General features: G+C 44.1%; 1 protein-coding gene across 4 annotated transcripts in view; it reads right to left on the bottom strand.

Annotated features, from left to right (window-relative positions):
- The window catches only part of tgfb3 (transforming growth factor, beta 3), a 73,335-nt gene that overhangs the window by 20,402 nt on the left and 31,208 nt on the right, over nt 1–21,725 (bottom strand). For 3 of the 4 annotated variants that reach the window (XR_013579419.1, XR_013579418.1, XM_078561942.1), the window contains exons 2-4: nt 12,673–12,848; nt 7,911–8,040; nt 5,367–5,471 (exon numbers count right to left, since the gene is read on the bottom strand). Coding sequence is in view for 2 of the 4 variants with exons in the window: in XM_078561942.1 (XP_078418068.1) it covers nt 5,367–5,471; nt 7,911–8,040; nt 12,673–12,848 (411 nt within the window). In the remaining 2 variants the exon portion in view is untranslated. The remainder of the gene's footprint in view (nt 1–5,366; nt 5,472–7,910; nt 8,041–12,672; nt 12,849–21,725) is intronic. The other variant, XM_078561944.1, reaches the window with a different exon arrangement.

Raw genomic sequence — 21,725 nt, 5'->3', positions numbered from 1 at the left:
TCCTGCCAATCCGAAAAAGACCCATTTGTGCGTACTCTCTGGGCAGGGTTTTTAGTTCGGAGGGTGCGCATGATTGGCAGGCCCGGGAGCAGCCAGGGAACAGACCACTGACCACAATCGGCCCCCGATCACAATTTCACGCTATTAATTGGCCATCCAGAAATGCTGAAACGCTCAGTGTTGTCGGGGTGGGAGTGAGGGAGGGCCGGCACTGACATAAGGGTGGGCGCGGGGGAGCGCGGAATGAAAGCTCCCTGAAGGCAGAGAGCTGCCTCAGGGAGTTGAAGAGTTTAAAAGCAATCAATAAAGATTTTACAATCCAGAAAAAAATGTCCACGCATCAAAATCAGTCACCTGAACATATAGATGATGAAAATTCTGTCCAAATATCTTTTTTCTATTTAATAACGGAAACCTCATCCCACCCTTGGATGAGGTTTCATCAAACATGCAAATTCTGCCTGGTAGATTTGCCCATCCACCAACTGTAAGGTTGAATGGATCACAAAACATTGGAGTCAATTGGAACTTTAATGGGTTTAATTGCCTCTTATTTGTCAGTGGGCGCGCTTCCGATTTTTGTGCACGCACGCCAACCGAAATATTGCGCAAGCGCAGGATGACGTCAGGATGCTTGTCTGACCTCATCACACGTTATTTTATGCTCCAGTGGGTCAGGCGTGCACCCGCATGCCAAGCTAAAAATTCTGCCCTCTGTTTGCTGCCAGCCAGCCAATCTTCTATCCATGCTGATACGTTACCCCCTACACCATGAGATTTTATTTTCCACTATAACCTTTGATGTGGCACCTTATCAAATGCCTTCTAGAAATCCAAGTACAGCACATCTAAGGCTCCCCTTTATCCACTGCGCATATTATTCCTTCAAAGAACTCCAATAAATTGGTTAAACACAATTTCCCTTTCACAAAACCATGCTGACTCCTTGCTCTAACCTCCTTGATGATCGACTAACACCTCCCCCATGATAGATGGCAAGCTAACTGGCCTATAGTTTCCTGTTTTCTGCCTCCCTCGCTTCTTTAAGAGAAGGGTTATATTTACTATGTTCCTGCCTGATGGAACCTTTCCAGAATCTAGGGAATTTTGGAAAATTAACACCAACACATCTACTGCCTCATTAGCTACCTGTGTTAAGACCCTAGGATGAAGTCTATCTGGACCCAGAGACTTGTCAGCCCGCAGCTCCATCAGTTTGCTCAGTGCCCATTCCCCAGTGATTGTAATTTCACCAAGTTCCTCTCTCCCCTCCACCTCCTGATTTACAGCTATTACTGGAATGTTTTTTTCTTCTATAATGAAGACAGAAGCAAAATATTTGTTCATTTCATCCACCATTTCCTTATTATCTACTATTAATTCCCCATTCTCACTCTCTAGAGGACCAACACTTTACTTACTCTTTCCTGTTTAAATATCTGTAGAAGTTCTTGCTATCCGTTTTTACATTTCTAGCTAGCTTCCTCTCATATTCTAATTTCTTTCTCCTGATTAACCTTTTAGACATTCTCTGTTGCTCTTTATATTCTGACCAATCATCTGACCTGCCACTCATCTTTGTGCAGTTATATGCTTTTTCCTTAAGTTTGATTCTTTCCTTAACTTCTTTAGTTAACCATGGATGCTGGGTCCTCCCTTCAGAATTTTTCTTTATGGTAGGAACATACTTATTCTGAGAATTGTGAAATATCCCCTTAAATGTCTGCCACTGCTTCTCCATTGATCTCTCCCCTAGTCTAGTATCCCAGTTCACTTCAGCTAGCTCAGCTTTCATCCCCACATAGTTGCCCTTATTTAAGTTTAACATACTAGTCTTAGACCCACTCTTCTCTCTTGCAAACTGGATGTAAAATTTAATCATACTACGGTTGCTGCTAGGGTTGCCTTTACTCTGAAGTCATTAATTAATCCTGTCACATTACACAATGCCAAGTCTAATGTAACCTGCTCTCTGGCTGGTTTCAGAAGCTCTAAGAAACTATCTCAAAAATATTCTACTACTGTCATATTGATTTTTCCAGTTTTTATGTAGATTAAAGTCACCCATTATTATTACCATCCCTTTATCATGATGTAAATTGTAAAATTTAGATTAAAGTCACCCATTATTATTACCATCCCTTTATCATGATGTAAATTGTAAAACGTTGAGGCTCCAGCCCAGATCCCTGTCCACTCGTCACATCCTGCCAATCAGACAAAGACCCATTTGTGAATACTCTCTGGGCAGGGTTTTTAGTTCAGAGGGTGCGCATGATTGGCAGGCCCGGGAGCAGTCAGGGAACAGACCACTGACCACAATCGGCCCCCGATCACAACTTCACGCTATTAATTGGCCATCCAGAAATGCTGAAACGCTCAATGTTGTCGGGGTGGGAGTGAGGGAGGGCCGGCACTGACATAAGCGCGGGGGAGCGCGGAATGAAAGCTCCCTGAAGGCAGAGAGCTGCCTCAGGGAGTTGAAGAGTTTAAAAGCAATCAGTAAAGATTTTACAATCCAGTAAAAAATGTCCACGCATCAAAATCACCTGAACACCCAATATTTCTTCTTGAATACTTAGTCCTACACTGTGGCTATTGTTAGGGGGCCTGTACACCACTCCCACTAATGACCTTTTTTCCCCTACTCTTCCTCATCTCCACCCAAACCGATTCTACATCCTGATCTCCTGAACCAAGGTCATCTCTAACTATTGTACCAATGCCCTCTTTGATCACCAGTCCTACCTTCTTATTCATCGTGAATGTCGTATACCCCTCAGTATTCAGGACCCAATCTTTGTCATCCTGCAGTCATGTCTTTGTAATGGCTATTAGATCATATTTATTTACTTCAATGTGTGCCACCAATTCATTTACTTGGTCATGAATGCCTCACACATTCAGATATAGAGCCTTTGATTTGTTTTTTTTATTTGCTTTGTAACACTTAATCTTGACTATTGGTTTTAGCTTTTATCTCTCTGCCCCTTCTTGCTAGTCTATGACCCTCATTTCCCACATTACTATTATGCTCTCCTACCTTGAATCTACACCTTGATTTGCCACAACCACCCAGGCTTGATCCCTCACCCCCCTTGTTTAGTTTAAAGCCTTCTCTACTTCCCTAGTTATGTGATTCACAAGAACACTGGTCCCAACATGGTTCAGATCCCAGTGGTACAGCCCCAATTTTCCCCAGTTACTGGTGCCAATGCCCCACAAACCAGAACCCATTTCTCCCACATCAGTCTTTGAACCACGCATTCATCTCTCTAATCTTATTTGCCCTATGCCAATTTGCAAGTGATTAATACCGTTGAGGTTCTGCTTCTTAATTTGGTACCTAGCTTCTCATACTGGCTCTGCAGAACCTCTTTCCTCGTTTTACCTTTGTCATTAGTGCCCACATAGACCACGAGAACTGGATCCTCCCACTGCATGTTCCTCTCCAGCCCTGAGCAGATGTCCCAAACCTTGGCACTGGGCAGGCAACACAGGCTCCTGGAGTCTCGTTCTTTGCTGCAGAGAACAGTGTCAATCCCCCTCACTATACTGTCCCCTACTACCATTACATTCCTTTTTGTTCTCCCCTCTTGAATGGCTTCCTGTACCACAGTGCCATGGCCAGCCAGCTCATCCACCTTGCAGACCTCCCTTTCATCCACACAGGTTGTGAGCACCTCAAACCTGTTTGACAATTGCAAAATCTGAGGCTCCTCTACTACTGTCTGCTCGGTCCCATTACCTGCCTCACTGACAGTCACAATCTTCTGTCCCTCACTGATAACCAAAATAGATTACCCTTTTCTAAGAGGCATGACTGTCATCTGGAAAAAAGTGTCCAAACATTTCTCCCCCTCCCTTATGTTGCATAGTGTCTGCAGTCCAGCTTCCAGATCAATAATCCTGATCTGGAATTCCTCTATCTGGTGACACTTTCTGCACGTATTTGTCCTGCATCGACTAGGCATCCAAAAGACCCCACATTCCACAGCTGCAACATAACACCTATCCTGCCATTGTTACTTACGTTATTTAGTTAACTTAATTTAGGTACACTTAATTAATTTAGAATAATTCCTATGTATGCCACACTTCTTTTCCCCCCGTGCACTGAATTACCACGTGAACCTAATTTGCTACTCATTCAGCTCCTGCCTCACCCCGGCATAGTCGCCTGTCACCTCGCCTGTCACCCTAAGCCTTACTTAACCCTATTTGGGGGTCTACACTAAACTCCCAGCAATGTAACAGCTCCTTTCCTGTTTCTTAAGTCAAACCAAATAGATTCAATCTTTGAACCCCCTGATACCCTCTGATGTAGAACTGTAATATTATCCTTGATCAATACTGCCATATTCTCCTATTTTTTTTTCCTTCCCTGTTTATCCAGATGGATTGTAACCAGGAATGTTTAGTTCCCATTCCTGTCGATGTTTAAGCCAGGTCTCTATTGTAGTCATCATATCATAATCCCAAGTGCAGTATCGTGCCTGTAACTCCTCAACCTTATTAGTAACACAGAGGCTTTAAAAAACCACACTAGTAGGCTTCATCTTCCTCCTCCATCTAATTCCTGCTCTTCCTACATTGTTCTTTGTTCTGCTGCTGTTTGTTCCTCTAATATTCCTGTACACCTTGTCTTTCCTCCCTGCTGCCATGTCAAGAGCTGCTCTTCTTGTCAAATTAGTTAAAATCCTCCTCCACAGCACTAGCTAACCTCCTCATGAGGACACTGTCCCCAGTCCTGTTGAGGTGTGGCTTGAACAGGTCCCACCTCCCTCAGAATTGGTCCCAATTCTGTAAGATCTAAAGCCCTCCCTTGTGCACCATGCATTCACTCGGACTATCTATTTTTTTCTGCACTCACCAGCACATAGCACTGGAAGTAATCCAGAGATTATCACCTTTGAGATCCTGTTTGTTAATCTTTCTCCTTGCTCCTGAAATCCTGACTGTAGGAACTCAGATTTTTCCCACTGGTTCCAACAAGGACCACAACATCTGGCTGTTCCCCTGCCCCTTGATGAATGTCCCACAACCATCCAGTTAATATATCAATTCATTTTGGTGGCGTGAGTCAAGAAAAGGACCAGGATGACCAACAAGCAGTCGCTTTCTAATAAATCAACTCCATCAACCCACAATATCCCAAAACTCCACCTTCTCCCTATATCCCTTGACTCCCACCATCTCCCCATATCTCTCAAACCCACCTTCTCACCACAGCCCTCACACCCAGTACAGTTGAGTGAGAAGAAAACAACAGAAGATGAAAAGGAGAAGAGACCCGAGGAAAGGACTGAGGAAGAGGAGGAAATAGGGAAAGACAGAGACAGCAACTAAAATCTGTAAACTCCTACCCTTAAACTTGACATCCAGAACCTCATGTTCATTGGAGATGACGCCATTGGCATGGAAGGTGTGACAGGGACAGTGGACGCTAATCTCCAGACCAAGGTTCGTATCTGTAACAAGCAGGTGGTTAGAGTCCAACACAGGCTAAACATATTCAAATAATTCAACACACAAAGGAACATAATCCATCACAAACCCAACATCATCCAACACAAAGCCAACATAATCCAACACAAACCCAACATCATCCAACACAAACCCAACATCATCCAACACAAACCCAACATCATCCAACACAAACCCAACATCATCCAACACAAAACCAACATAATCCAACACAAACCCAACATCATCCAACACAAAGCCAACATCATCCAACACAAACCCAACATCATCCAACACAAACCCAACATCATCCAACACAAACCCAACATAATCCAACACAAACCCAACATCATCCAACACAAAACCAACATAATCCAACACAAACCCAACATCATCCAACGCAAACCCAACATCATCCAACACAAACCCAACATCATCCAACACAAACCCAACATAATCTAACAGAAACCCCACAGTCTGGCATAGGTACACCCACAGTGCTATTAGGGAGGGAGTTCCAGGATTTTGACCCAGTGACAGTGAAGGAACGGTGATGTATTTTCAAGTCAGGATGATGAGTGGCTTGAAGGAGAACTTCCAGGTGGTGGTGTTCCCATCTATCTGCTGCCCTTGTCCTTCTAGATGGTAGCATCATAGAAGTCTATAGCACAGAAAAAGACCCTTCGGCCCATCAAGTCTGTGTCGGTCAAACAAGTACTCAAATATTCTAATCCTATTTTCCAGCACTAGGCCCATAGCCTTGTATGCCATGGCATCGCAAGTGCACATCCAAATACTTCTTAAATGTTATGAGGGTTTCTGCCTCGACTATATTTGATCGTGGGTTTGGAAGATGCTGTCTAAGGAGCCTTGGCAAATTGTTGCAGGGCATCTTGTATATGGTACACACTGCTGCTGCGCATCGGAGCTGGAGGGAGTGAATGTTTGTGGATGGGGTGCCAATCAAGCAGACTGCTTTGTCCTGGATGGTGTCCAGCTTCTTGAGTGTTGTGGGAGCTGCACTCATCCAGGCAAGTGGAGAGTATTCCATCACACTCCTGACTTGTGCCTTGGTGGACAGGCTTTGGGGAGTCAGGAGGTGAGTTACTCGTTGCACTATTCCTAGTCTCTGACCTGCTCTTGTAGCCACAGTATTTATATGGCTAGTCCAGTTCAGTTTCTGGTCAATGGTAGCCCCCAGGATGTTGCTAGTGGGGGATTTAGTGATGGGGAGATGGTTAGATTCTCTCTTGGTCACCGCCTGGCACTGATCAGCCCAAGCCTGGATATTGTCCAGGTCTTGCTGCATGTGGACATGGGCTGCTTCAGTATCTGAGGAGTCACAAATGGTGCTGAACATTGGGCGATCATCAGCGAACCCCTGTTCTTTCCTTAGGATGGAAGAAAGTCATTGATGAAGCAGCTGAAGATGATTGGGCCAAGCACACTACCCTGAGGAACTCCTGCAGTGATGACCTGGTGCTGAGATGGCTCACCTCCAACAACCACAACCATCTTCCTTTGTGCTAGGTATGACTCCAACCAGTGGAGAGTTTTCCCTCTAATTCCCATTGACTCCAATTTTACTGGGGCTCCTTGAGGCCATACTCCACGGAATGCTGCCTTGATGTCAAGGGCAGTCACTCTCACCTCACCTCTTGAATTCAGCTTTTTTGTCCATGTTTGGACCAAGGCTGTAATGAGGTCAGGAGCTGAGTGGCCGTAGTGGAGCCAAAACTCAGCATCAGTGAGCATGTTATTGCTGAGTAAGTGCCACTTGATAGCACTGTTGATGACATCTTTTATCACTTTGCTGATGATGGAGAGGAGACTGATGGGGCGGTAATTGGCTGGGCTGGATTTGTCCTGCTTTTTGTGGATAGGACATACCAGGAAAACGTTATGCTTTGTCAGGTGGATGCCAGTGTTGTAGTTGTACTAGAACAGCTTACCTAAGGGCTGATCTTCAGTACTACAGCTGGGGCGTTCTTGGGCTATGGCTTTTCCTGTATCCAGTGCATCCAGCCATTTCTTGACATCACATATCTGACACAAGCTAAACATAATCTAACACAGATCCAACATGGATCCAATAGAATTCAACACAGGTCCAACACAGGCTAATAAAAACCCCACATAATCCAACACAGGCCCAACACAGACTCAATATAATCCAACACAAACTCAATATGATCCAATATAATCCAACAGACCCAACAATAATACAACACAGATTCAACATGATCCAACTCAGACCCAACATGACCCAATACAGAGCCAATACAATCCAACTCAGGTCTAATATAGTCTAACACAAACCATATTCCAACACCAGACCCACCGCAGTCCAACACCAATTGTCAAGAAATGAGTATGGTGAAGGTTCCTCTGGGTCTCTGAGATGATTTCTGCTTGATGTGTCAAAATTATGATGTAAAACTCACCTCTGTTAATTAGCCATTCCTTCACACTCTCGGTGACATCAAATGAGACCCACTCGCTGATGCCCTTAGTAAGGACCACTTTCCCTGCAATGTATCGCTGTTTGGCAATATGATCATCAGGCTTTAGAATCTGAAACAGGAACAGTGAACACTGGTCGAGAGTTCTTTTGTCAGTATGCCCCCCACCCGGTTCCCTGACCCCTTCCTGGGCTGTCATGAGTTTCCTACCTGCTCCCTGAGTTCCCTGTCAACCTTCCCGAGCCAGACCCTCCCACCAGTTTCCCTTCTCCAGTTTTCTGTCCTGTCATCCAGGTTCTTCTTCCTACTCCATTAGTTTCCTGAAGCTCTCCCACAATTTTGTGAGCCCCTCCCCTAGTTTCTAGTTCCCTCTCCCAGATTCCTGAGCTTTCCTCCTGTAGGCGTTGTCTCTCAGTAAGCTCTGCCAGTTTCACTGCCCATTCCTCACATGCCTGACTGGACTCATCAGATTTCCTGGCTGCAGATTTCAACACTGGGTCCAATATTGTCCTTGCCTAGCCATCATACATTCATTCTCTGTAAGGCTCTGTTGCATAGTGATCAGAAATTGAAACCTTGGCCAATTATCTCCTCTTGACTAAGGATTATTTATCCAAGGGAATGAAATGAGCAACATTTTCACCCCAAAGATGAACACATAAACAATTAATTTCTTTGCATCTTAGACAAATCTAAAGTAGACAAGGCCCACTGAAGTGATAGATGGTCCTGTCCACAAGCATGACCCAGACCTCCCTGTCGCTTGCCATTTCAACACTCCACCCTGCTCTCATGCCCACATATCCGTCCTTGGCCTGCTGCAATGTTCCAGTGAAGCTCAACTTAAACTGGAGGAACAGCACCTCATCTTCCGACTAGGCACTTTACAGCCTTCCGGACTGAATATTGAGTTCAACAACTTCAGATCATGAACTCGCTCCTCCATCCTCACCCCTTTTTGATCCCCTTTTTTCAAATATTTATTTTTTACTTTTTATATTATACTTTTTCCCCACCTATTTCTATTATTTTTAAATTTATTTCCATTCATAATTTTAGCCTATTTTGATATTTTCTCCCACAACGTCCCCTCCCCCCACCCCACCCCCACTAGGGCCATCTAGTCACATGTTCATCCTGCTTTCTACTCTTAATGTCACCATTAACACTTCCTTTAGCCAATATCACCACCATCAACACCCCTTTGACCTTTTGTTTATGACATCTTTTGCAATCTCCCCTTTGCCTCCACCCATCACTGGCCTTCCATCTAGCTTCACCTGTCCCACCCCCCCACCTTAAACAGTATATATTTCACCACATTTTTACTTCTCTTTAGTTCTGAAGAAGAGTCATACGGACTCGAAACGTTAACTCTGTCTTTCTCTCCACAGATGCTGTCAGGCCTGCTGAGTTTATCCAGCAATTTGTTTTTGTTTCAGATTTCCAGCATCTGCAGTATTTTGCTTTTATCTTAGTATAAACCACCATTTAGAAAGGCACAGATTGACCAAGGAAAGTCAACATGCATTTAAGGAAAGGTCATGCCTGACTAACTTGACTGAATTTTTTGAGGAGGTGACGAGGAGGATCAATCAGGGTAAAGCATTTAATGTAATCTACCTGGATTTTAGCAAGGCTTTTGGCAAAGTCCCACATGGCAGACTGATCAGAGAATTAAGAGCTTATGGAATCCAAGGGAAAGTTGGATCCAAAATCGTCTCAGTGACAGGAAGCAAAGGGAAACAGCAAAGGCTGTTTCCAGTGAGATTCCACAGGGCTCAGTGCTGGGTCCCTTGCTGTTCATGATATATATCAATGATTTAGATTTAAATGATTAAGAAGTTTGCAGATGATACAAAAATTGGTCTCATGGTCGACAGTGAGGAAGAAAGCTGTAGACTACAGGAAGATATCGATGGACTGGTCAGGGGGGTGGAAAAGTGGCCAATGGAATTCAATGTGGAGAAGTATGAGGTGATGGATTTTGGAGGATAAGCAAGGCAAAGGACTTGACAATAAATGGTGTGATACTGAGAAGTGTAGAGGAACAGAGGAGTGACTGGACAGGTAGGTTAAGAAACCATACAGGATACTTTATTGGCCAATGTCTAAAGTATATGAGCCTCCAACACCCCTTCATTTAGTGAGTTCGGGCCCCCCACCATCCTTTGCGTGAGAAAAATATTATCTTCCGCTCCCTTTAATCCTTCTACCAGTTACTTTACATCTATGCCCCCTGGATATTGACATCTCTGCTGAGGGAAATTGGTCCTTCCTATCCATTCTATTTTCGGAGGTGCACTGGGTAGCGACCCTGCCTCTGAGCCAGAAGCTCTGGGTTAAAGTCCCACTTCAGGGCTTGACGGCCAAGGAAGGTGCATTCATAACGCAGCCAAACAAGTCGAGTACCAATCTGCAAATTCTTCCAACACGCGCCAATGGCAGGCTGTAAGAGTGGGAGAAATTCCTGGTTAGCCAAGTGATAGAAAGAAATTGGAGCCTCTACTATCACTATCCATAGCTCCAGACTACAACATGCATGTAAAAGTGCATGTTGCCACAGCAACTCCGACTCTCTCAGTGATCTGTAAAATGGCTGACCACTTATTTTCTCCACCACTGAAGGTGGGTGGAGGTAATGTTTTCATCCTGTTTATTAGTCTGTTTGTCTGTAAACAATACATCTCAAAAACTAATGATTTCAATGAAACTTGGTACACAGATAGGATGTAGCCCAAGGAGGAATTGATTCGTTCCTGGCAAAGCTGTGGATCCATTTCCTAGAACTTTTTTAAAGGATCCGTTAACATTGAGAGGCGGAGCAAATTGACTCTTTTAACGTTGTGGATTGTTTGATTTAGAATGTTGGTGATTGTTTTAGAATGTTATGGATTGTTTCAGCTGCTGTGGTGCAATTTGTCACAGCTGTCAAAATGTGAGCAGAGTTTTCAGAGCAGGTTGTTGGATGTGGTTTGGCCTGAAGCCTCCTCAGTGAGATAGAAGCTCTTAATAAAAATATTTCTTTTTTCAGATTTGTAGTTGCACAGCATCAACCAGGCAGGGAAAAGCCTTAAGAACTGCATAATTGTTATGATGGGTGTCTGAAAAAATATTCTACTCTTTTTTTCTTACCAAAATGGGTAACTTTGTACTTGTCCACATTATATTCCATTTGCCATGTTCTTGCCCATTCACCTAACCTGCCTATATCCCTCTGCAGCTTCTTTGCCTCCTTCACACAGCTTGCATTCCCACCCTAACTTTGTATGGTCAGTGAACCTGGATACATTACACTCAGGCCCCTCATTCAATTTATTAATATAGATTGTAAATAGCTGAGGCCCCACCATTGATCCCTGTTGTACTCAGCTGGGTGCAGCCTGCCTATTCCTACTCTCTGTTTTCTGTCTATTAACCAATCCTCTATCCTTGCTAATATATTACCCCTAATCCCAATGAGTCCTAGTTTTGTGTAATAGCCTCTTTCGTGTGGCACCTTATCAAATACGCTTTTTGAAAATCCAAATTCATGTATCCCTTATCCATCCTACTAATTACATCCTCAAAAAAACAACAGATTTGTCAAACCTGATTTTCCTTCCTAAATCCGTGTTGATGCTGCAAAATAACATTATGATTTTCTAAGGACTGTTACCACATCCATAATAATAGATGTAGCACATTCCCAACTACTGATGTCAAGCTAACTGGCCCATATGCTTTCCCTCTCCCTCAAATATGTGAGTGGACAGAAAGTTGGGAGATGAAATTTCAGTCAGAGAGTGTGTAGAAAGGACAAATGGACCAGAGCTGTGCATTGTGTTTCTAGATTTGGTGTTTCGCAGTTTGGAACATATCACTGACAGCTCCACCTATTCAAGACAATTAACCTTGTGTTTATTATTCATTCTCAGCTACTATTTATTGCCCATCCCTAGTTGCCCTGGGAAGGTGATGGTGGGCTGCCTTCTTGAACTATTGTTAAGGTGTTTGACATCAACTGAATAGTTGGTTAGACCACTCTTCAGTGGGAAATGATGCGCGACTGGAGTCGCATAGAGGCCTTCATTAAAAAAGACGTTGGGTTTTTACAACAATCCAACAGCTTCATGGCCACTTTTACTGTTATTTCCAAAATCCTTACACCGAATACAGTTTCTAAAGCTGCGATGGTGAGATTTGAACTCATGATCTCTGACTTAATAGTCCAGTACAACAACACAACCAGCAAACTTTTGTGATGCCAAAGATGACTCCTTGTATGGCTGCAACAGCCCGGGTGGCACTGAGCCCAACAGATCAGTTTAGAGCCCAGAACTGACGTCTACACATCAAGGCATTGTGGGAGCGTTTTTCCAAATGGAATAGCTGAGGCAGAGACCATTGTATCGTTGAAGGGGAAATTGGGCAAACACTTGAAATGGAAGAAAGTACAGGGCAATGGGGAAGAACTGGAGTTGTGGGATCATTCTAGGAAAAGGCTTGGCAAGATATGATAGGCTGAATGGCTTCCCTCTGTACTGCAAACCCTTATGGTCCTGTTTAATTGGGGCAAAGAGTTAGGTTGTTACGATTACCTTAATGTCCTGGCTGAGTGAGGGGAGGGATAATGAGCCAGGGTTCCTGCCCTGGGTACAACCTGATAAACTCTGCTCAGCAGCACAGATAGGAGAGAAACAGGCTGAGTTGTGAGGTTCTCGGGTTGAATATAAGGTGCATTCACCCAAGGAATAGCTGCCACCATCGGTGTCCCTACCTGATACACTTCAATCCTCTGCTCATTGCGTTTCGCACTCGTATTTGGAACACGGAGAGCCCGGAATTCTGCCCGGAACAGGTTGGAAACATTCTTCTCCATTGAGGATACATTGAATCGGAAAACCTTCGATGTGATTCCACGGCAAGAACTGACATCATCTGGAAAGCAAATCAACACTATCATTTCATGTCACTGCTTCTTCCTCAGGCCAGAAAATTGTAACGTCACCAATTGAGTTCAGTCCCAGATTTTCTAAACAACAGAAGAATATTGGGAGTGAGTTACAGACTGGAATCTAATCGAGGAGTTCAGAGGTTTTATATGTAGAATAACAGATTCCCGGGAGTGAGTTACAGGCTGGAATCTAATCGAGGAGTTCAGAGGTTTTATATGTAGAATAACAGATTCCCGGGAGTGAGTTACAGGCTGGAATCTAATCGAGGAGTTCAGAGGTTTTATATGTAGAATAACAGATTCCCGGGAGTGAGTTACAGGCTGGAATCTAATCGAGGAGTTCAGAGGTTTTATATGTAGAATAACAGATTCCCGGGAGTGAGTTACAGGCTGGAATCTAATCGAGGGGTTCAGAGGTTTTATATGTAGAATAACAGATTCCCGGGAGAGAGTTACAGACTGGAATCTAATCGAGGAGTTCAGAGGTTTTATATGTTGAATAACAGATTCCCGGGAGTGAGTTATAGACTGGAATCTAATCGAGGAGTTCAGAGGTTTTATATGTAGAATAATAGATTCCCGGGAGTGAGTTACAGATTGGAATCTAATCGAGGAGTTCAGAGGTTTTATATGTAGAATAACAGATTCCCGGGAGTGAGTTACAGACTGGAATCTAATCAAGGAGTTCAGAGGTTTTGTATGTAGAATAACAGATACCCGGGAGTGAGTTACAGACCGGAATCTAATCAAGGGGTTCGGTGGGCTTTATATATAGAACAACAGATACCTGGGAGTGAGTTACAGGCTGGAACCTAATCAAGGGGTTTGGGGTGTTTATACATAGAATAACAGATACCCGGGAGTGAGTTACAGACTGGAATCTAATCGAGGGGTTCGGGGGGTTTATATATAGAATAACAGATACCCGGTTGTGAGTTACAGACTGGAATCTAATTGAAGGGTTCAGGGGTTTATATATAGAATAACAGATACCCCAGGAGTGAGTTACAGACTGGAATCTAATTGAGGGGTTCAGGTGGTTTATACTCTTTCGAGTTATCAACAGTCACAGATTGCAACTCTTTGAGCACAATCACAGTTCTTGGTTTTCCGGGAGTGGGACATGAACTCACAACCTTCTGATTCAAAGGCGAGGGTGCTATGGACTGAGCCACAGCTGACACCTCTTCAGGTGGTTTATATATGGAACTAAACTGCAACTAGTTAATTAGGTAACTGGCTTTATCAGGTTTTCAGAGGCTAGGTTCAGAGAGTATAAAAATAGGCTATCTTATAGCGCTGACTTTATCTGCACTGGAGTACTGTGTTTGGCTGCAGTAGAGAGCTTCAGTTGGAGTTTGGTGACTGAGGGAGTTCGGTGAGAAGGGAGGAGGTGCTCCTTTCTTTTTCTACCTTTGCTCAGAAAGAAGAGCAGTGGCCTTGGTAAGTAGGAACTGGTGAGTAAATTAGAAAAGTGCAATATTTTTAAACAAGTTGCCAAACTTGGATTTAACTGAGAAGCACCAACAATAAGGAAAATTTAGGGCCAATATAATAAAGTAATTTAAATAATCCATGGTAGAATAAAATTGACGTAAGAGAAGTAGTGTTAAGATATGGCAGAGCAGCTCAGTCGAGTGGAATGCGTGTCCTGTAATATGTGGGAAGCCATGGACGCTACCGGTGTCCTAGACGACCACATGTGCAGGAAGTGCTGTCAGCTGCAGAAACTTGAGCTCCGGGTTTCAGAGCTCGAGCGGCGGCTGGAGTCACTGTGGCACATCCGGGAGGCTGAGAGCTACGTGGATAGTGCGTTCAGAGAGGTGGTCACACTGCAGCTTAAGGGCCCAGAGACAGGGAGGGAATGGGTGACCACCAGGCAATCCAAGAGAAGTAGTCAGGTAGTGCAGGAGTTCCCTGGGGTCCCGCTCACTAACGGTTTTCCGTTTTGGGAGCTGATGAGGGTGCTGGTTCCTTGAAGGAGTGTAGTCAGAGCCAGGTTTGTGGCACCACGAGCGGCTCGGCTGTACAGGAGGGGAGGAAGAAGAAAGAAAAAGCTATAGTGATAGGGGATTCATTGGTTAGGGGAACAGGCAGGTGTTTCTGTGTCTGTAGACATGACTCCAGGATGGTTTGTTGCCTCCCTGGTGCCAGGGTTAAGGATGTCACAGAGCGGCTGCAGGACATTCTTCTGGGGGAGTGAGATCAGTCAGAGATCGTGGTCCACATTGGTACCAATGACTTAGGTAGGAAGGGGGATGTGGTCCTGCAATCAGCATTTAGGGAGCTAGGTAGAAAATTAGCTAACAGGACCTCTAAAGTAGTAATCTCCGGATTACTCCCAGTGCCACATGCCAGTGAGTACAGAAATAGGAGGATAAGGCAGATGAATGTGTGGCTGGAAAGATGGTGCAGGAGAGAGGGTTTTAGATTCCCGGGACACTGGAACTGGCTCTGGGGGAGATGGCACCTGTACAAGCCGGACGAGCTGCACCTGAACAGAGCTGGGACTGAGTTCCTTGTGGGGCGTTTTGCTGGTGCTGTTGGGAGGGCTTTAAACTAACTCGGCAGGGGTGTGGGAACCAAGAAAAAATATTAGAGAGGAATAGCAGGGTGCACAAAATACGGGGAGAGACAGATAGCACTAGTATAGAGAATAGTAAGTTAATAGGTGGAGTCGGGGTGAGGGAGAAAGTAACAGAATCTAAATCAGGGTTACTATGCATGTATGTGAATGTACGGAGTACAGTGAATAAGATTGGGGAGTTACAGGCGCAGATTGCCATGTGGAAATATGATGATGTGGCGATAACAGAGACCTGGCTCAAGGAAGGGCAGAACTGGGTGTTAAATATTCCCGGGTACAAGGTGTTCAGAAGAATAGGAAAGGAAGGAAAGGAGAAGGGATGGTGGTATTGGTTAAGGAGAGCGTTGCTGTGCTGGAGAAAAGGGATGTCCCAGAGCCTTCAAGGACAGAATCAATTTTTTTTTAATTCATTCACGGGATGTGGGCTTCACTGGCTGGACCAGCATTTATTGCCCATCCCTAGTTGCCCTTGAGAAGGTGGTGATGAGCTGCCTTCTTGAACCGCTGCAGTCCATGTGGTGTAGGTACATCCACAGTGCTGATAGGAAGGGAGTTCCAGGATTTTGACCCAGTGACAGTGAAGGAACGGTGATATATTTCCAAGTCAGGACATCACTTTGGCTACAGCTAAGGAACAAAAAGGCTGCAATTACATTGCTTGGTGTTGTCTATAGACCGCCAAATAGTGAGAGGGACGTAGAAGAACAAATCTACAGGGAAATTACAGAGAGATGCAGGCATTATAGAGCAGTTATAATGGGGGACTTTAACTACCCGAATGTAGACTGGGACAGTGGTAGTGTAAAGGGTGGAGAGGGGCAAAAGTTCCTAGATTGTGTTCAGGAGAATTTTCTACAGCAGTATGTATCAAATCCAACAAGAAGAGACACACTGTTGGACCTGGTTCATGGAAATGAGGCGGGCCAAGTAGATCGAGTGTTAGTGGGGAACATTTAGGAGACAGTGATCATTGTATTGTATGTTTTAGGATGATGATAGAAAAGGACGATAGGCAATCCAGAGTAAGAATAATTAACTAGACGAGAGCCGACTTCAATGGGGCAAGAACGGAGCTGGGCCAGATAGACTGGAATGAAAGATTGGCGGGAAAAAATGTAGCTTAACAATGTCTATCTTCAAAAAAGAATTGGTTTGGATACAGTCAAGGTATATTCCATCGAAAGGGCAAACAAATCCAGAGCTCCCTGGATGAAAAAGGAGATAGAAATTAAGATAAAGAAGAAAGTGCGCTTATGACAGGTGTCAGGTAGAAAATACAACTGAGAACCAAGAGGAATACAGAAGGTTCAGAGGGGAGGTGAAAAAGCATATTAGAGAAGTGAAGAGGGATTGTGAGAAAAGACTGGCAGCCAACATAAAGGGGTGTCCCAAAGTCTTCTTTTGGCATATAAATAATAAAATGGTGGTAAAAGGGGGAGTGGGGCTGATTAGGGACCAAAAAGGGGATTTACACATGGACGAAGGGGCCATGGCGGACGTATTAAATGAATACTTTGCATTCGTCTTTACCAAGGAGGTAGATGCTACCTAGGCCATGGTGACAGATGAGGAAACTCTATCACTAGGAGGGTTCAAAATTGATAAGGAGGAAGTGTTGAATAGACTGTCGGTACTTAAAGTTGACAAGGCACCGGGACCGGATGAGATGCATCCAAGGATATTGAAGGAAGTGAGAGTAGAAATTGCAGGGGCACTGGCCATAATCTTTCAGTCTTCCCTAGACTCAGGGGTGGTGCCAGAGGACTGGAGAATTGCAAACATTACGCCCTTGTTCAAAAAAGGTTGTAAGGATAAGCCCAGCAATTACAGACCAGTCAGTTTAACTTCAGTGGTGGGCAAGATTCTAGAAACAATTATTTGGAATAGAATTAGTAGTCACATGGAAAACTATGGATTGATAAGGAAGAACCAGCATGGATTTCTAAAGGGGAAATCGTGTTTAACTAACTTGCTGGAGTTTTTTGAAGAGGTAACAGAAAAGGTCGATGAGGGTAATGCTGTTGATGTGGTCTACATGGACTTTCAAAAGGCATTTGACACAGTGCCACACAACAGACTTGTGAGAAAAGTTATTGCTCATGGAATAAAAGGGACAGTAGCAACGTGGATACAAAATTGGCTGAAAAATAGGAAGCAGAGAGTAATGGTCAATAAATATTTTTCGGGCTGGAGGAAGATTTGTAGTGGAGTTCCCCAGGGGTCGGTATTGGGACCCTTGCTTTTCCTGATATATATTAATGATATAGTCTAGATCTTGGTGTGCAGGGGGCAATTTTAAAGTTTGTGGATGATACGAGGTTTGGGAATGTTGTGAACTGTGAGGAGGACAGTGTGGAACTTCAAAAGGACACAGACAAGTTGTTGGAGTGGGCAGATAGGTGGCAGATGAAGTTCAATGTGGAGAAGTGTGAGGTGATGCATTTTGGTAGGAAGAACATGGACAGACAATATAAAATAAGGGGTGAAATTTTGAAGGGGGTGCAGGAGCAGAAAGACCTGGGTGTATATGCGCATAGATCATTGAAGGTGGCAGGACAGGTGGAGAGAGCAGTTAATAAAGCATATAGTATCCTGGGCTTTATTAATAGGGGCATAGAGCACAAGAGCAGGGAGGTTATGCTGAATTTATATAAGACACTCGTTAGACCTCAGCTGGAGTATTGTGTACAGTTCTGGGCACCACGTTATAGGAAGGATGTGAACACATTGGAAAGAGTACAGAAGAGGTTTACAAGAATGGTTCTAGGGATGAGAAACTTCAGGCAGAATCTTCTGCCTGTCAGGGAGGTACAGACGGGCATGGAGCTGACTGCCACCCGCGATCGGCTGCGTGCTGCCAATTAAGGCCCACCCAGCGTGACGCACAGAGCTGCCTCAGGGAGATAATGTTCGCTTTTCAAGTTTGTAAAAAAGGAAAGATAAAAATTATTCAGGCACATCCCCTTATATGACAATATCACATGAGCTGGGACAGGTTTATGAAGTGTCAACATTTTTTAAATACATTTAATAAAACCTTCATGAAACCTCATCCTGCCCGTGGATAAGGTTTCATGCAAAATGCGAAGGCCGCCTGGGCTCTTCACCTGCCCCCCTCACCAACCTTAAGGTTGGACGGGCAGCCCTGTTAATTTGGCTAATTAGTTTATTAATGGCCTTAACAGGTCTTTGACAGTTCGGCGGACACGCAGCCGACTCCAGTGCACACAAGCTGAACGGAAGATCGGAATGAGGCGCGGTGACATCAGGATGCACGCCCGAACATCACCGCGTGTCATTTTAAGCATTGACATGCGGGGCCCTCTCCCACACGCTGACAAGCAAACTCTGCCCTTCAGCTATGAGGATAGATTGGAGAGGTTGGGACTGTTCTCCTTGGAGAGAAGGAGGCTGAGAAGAGATTTGATAGAGATGCTCAAAATCATGAGGGGACTGGACAGAGTAGATAGGGAGAAGCTGTTCCCGATTGTAAAAGGATCAAAAATACAAGTGATTTGCAAAAGAAGCAAATGTAACGTAAGAAACTGTTTCACACAGTGAGCAGTTTGGAATGCACTGCCTGGAAGTGTGGTAGAGGCAGGTTCAATCGAGGCATTCAAGAGGACATTGTTTCTATTCAAATAATCATCTAATGTGCAGGGATACAGGGAAAAGGCAGGGCAATGGCACTAGGTCATAATGCTCATTTGGAGAGCTGGTGCAGGCATGATGGGCCGAATGGCCTCCTTCTGTGCCATTAAGATTCTGTGATTCTGTGAACAGATACCCGGGAGTGAATTACAGGCTGGAATCTAATCGAGGGGTTCGGGGTGGTTTATATATAGAATAACAGATACCCGGGAGTGAGTTACAGACTGGAATCTAATCGAGGGGTTCGGGGTTTATATATAGAATAACAGATACCCGGGAGTGAGTTACAGACTGGAATCTAATCGAGGGGTTCGGGGTTTATATATAGAATAACAGATACCCGGGAGTGAGTTACAGACTGGAATCTAATCGAGGGGTTCAGGGTGGTTTATATATAGAATAACAGATACCCGGGAGTGAGTTACAGACTGGAATCTAATTGAGGGGTTCGGGGGGCTTATATATAGAATAACAGATACCCGGGAGTGAGTTACAGACTGGAATCTAATCGAGGGGTTTGGGGGGTTTATATATAGAATAACAGATACCTGGGAGTGAGTTACAGACTGGAATCTAATTGAGTGGTTTGGGGGGTTTATATATAGAATAACAGATACCCGGGAGTGAGTTACAGACTGGAATCCAATCGAGGGGTTCGGGGGGTTTATATATAGAATAACAGATACCTGGGAGTGAGTTACAGACTGGAATCTAATTGAGTGGTTTGGGGGGTTTATATATAGAATAACAGATACCCGGGAGTGAGTTACAGACTGGAATCTAATCGAGGGACTCGGGGTGGTTTATATATAGAATAACAGATACCCGGGAGTGAGTTACAGACTGGAATCTAATCGAGGGACTCGGGGTGGTTTATATATAGAATAACAGATACCCGGGAGTGAGTTACAGACTGGAATCTAATCGAGGAGTTCGGGGGGTTTATACATAAAATAAATGCTACCTAAGAATGAGTTACAGACTCACTGGAGTCTAATCAAGGGGTTAGGGGTTTATATTACCATGAGGCTATGCCCTTTACTTTTGAAAATATTTTAAAGCTTTCAACTGACGGGAAATGTTGCTATTTGAGCTGAGACAGAGCAAACTGTTTACAAATGCAAGGCCGCATTCAAGGTTAAAATGAGAAACAAACAAATCACTCTCAGGGATTGAAGAGCATGAAGAGAGAGACATTTCCTATAATCCAGGCACCCATCATAATTGTCTAAGGAAGAGACATTAAAAATGCAAAGTACTGGATATTGAAACAATGGCTGCCACAGGCAGATAGACCCAAAACCCCTTGGAAATACACAATGGATGCAGTATTTCAAGGCAAGGCTGCCCTGCCACTAGAGAGAGATTGCAAGTGACACAGACAGTGTCAAAACAAGCCTTCAGCAGAGGAAACAGGCTGAAGGTTGCTCTATCTCCCTCTCTCTTTTGGAATAAGTGAGCCACCCAGTTCGAGAAGCCAATTCTACCAGAAAACTACCAGCAAACCAAGATCTTATAATTATTGCAACATCTTCTACATCAAGAAGCCAGCTTACCCAGATCAGCCACAGCTTTTAAAATCTATGCCTCAAGGACAATCATAAGACACTTATCCGTATATTCTTTTACCTTTTCTATTGGACTTTAACTCCCCTTATTTCTGATACCTGTCTGCCTGTGTGTGTGTGGCGCGGCCAAGTATTCAATCTCATGTTTTTATTATTTTTCTCAGGTGTAGTGGGCCATGAATCTGCTCTTTCTTTGATTCAAGAAACCCTTGTTTGATTGACTCCTTATTATATTTAACTATTTAAGCTGTGAGCATTCTGATTTGGAAAAAAGCATATCCTCATGAAAAAGAAACTTAAGTCTTTGTTGTGACTAACAAGGTGAACAAGAACCAACTGAGGAGGTTGAATAGAGGGGAGCTGGTTCACCCCTTCTCACCTGGTCAGAACAAAATTGGGGGCTCGTGTCCGGAATTGCTCCCACAGACGGAGGAAATAATTGGAATGGGGAAATTAAATTGTTCCTTCAAAAACAATTTAAAAACTGCAAAAGCTGGGTCTGGAATACGGAAGTGCTAAAATATGCACATTCAATGGCAATGCTTTCACAGAACAGGGTGAGATAACTGGCGAAGAGTTAAGGGCTTTGTCCTTGGAAGAACTAAAAGGTGCAGCTCGGCACCTAGAGCTGGAGTTCTGCCCGAAAGCCAGAAAAACAGAAGTTTTAAAACAGGTGATGAAACTTCTAGAGCTGGAAATTGAGGACACTGAAACAGATAAATCAGTGGTAGAGAAATTAAGATTAGAGCAGTGGAAATTGGAACTGGAATTTGAGGGAAGGGACAAGGAGAGAAAGCGGCAGGAATGGAATGAAGAGGGAGCATTCCAGGAAAGGGAAAAAGAGAGAGCTAGGAATGAGGAAAACAGAGACAGGAATAGAAAGAGGGGATAGAATTCCAGGAGAGGGAAAGAGAAAAGGAAAGGGAATTGAAATTAAAGCAGCCTGAGCTGAGAAGGAGAGATCCCACTGTGCACATTGAAGACACTCCTAGCTCAGAGTTAAGGGCTGAGGTATTCAAATTGCTCATTTAATTTGCTGAAGGAGAGGTGGACGC

This window comes from Cetorhinus maximus, chromosome 18 (assembly GCF_964194155.1).
Source record: "Cetorhinus maximus chromosome 18, sCetMax3.hap1.1, whole genome shotgun sequence".
In the NCBI taxonomy this organism is placed as follows: Eukaryota; Metazoa; Chordata; class Chondrichthyes; order Lamniformes; family Cetorhinidae; genus Cetorhinus; species Cetorhinus maximus.
Note: the sequence above shows the minus strand (reverse complement) of the source record. Positions and strands in the feature narration are given on the sequence as shown.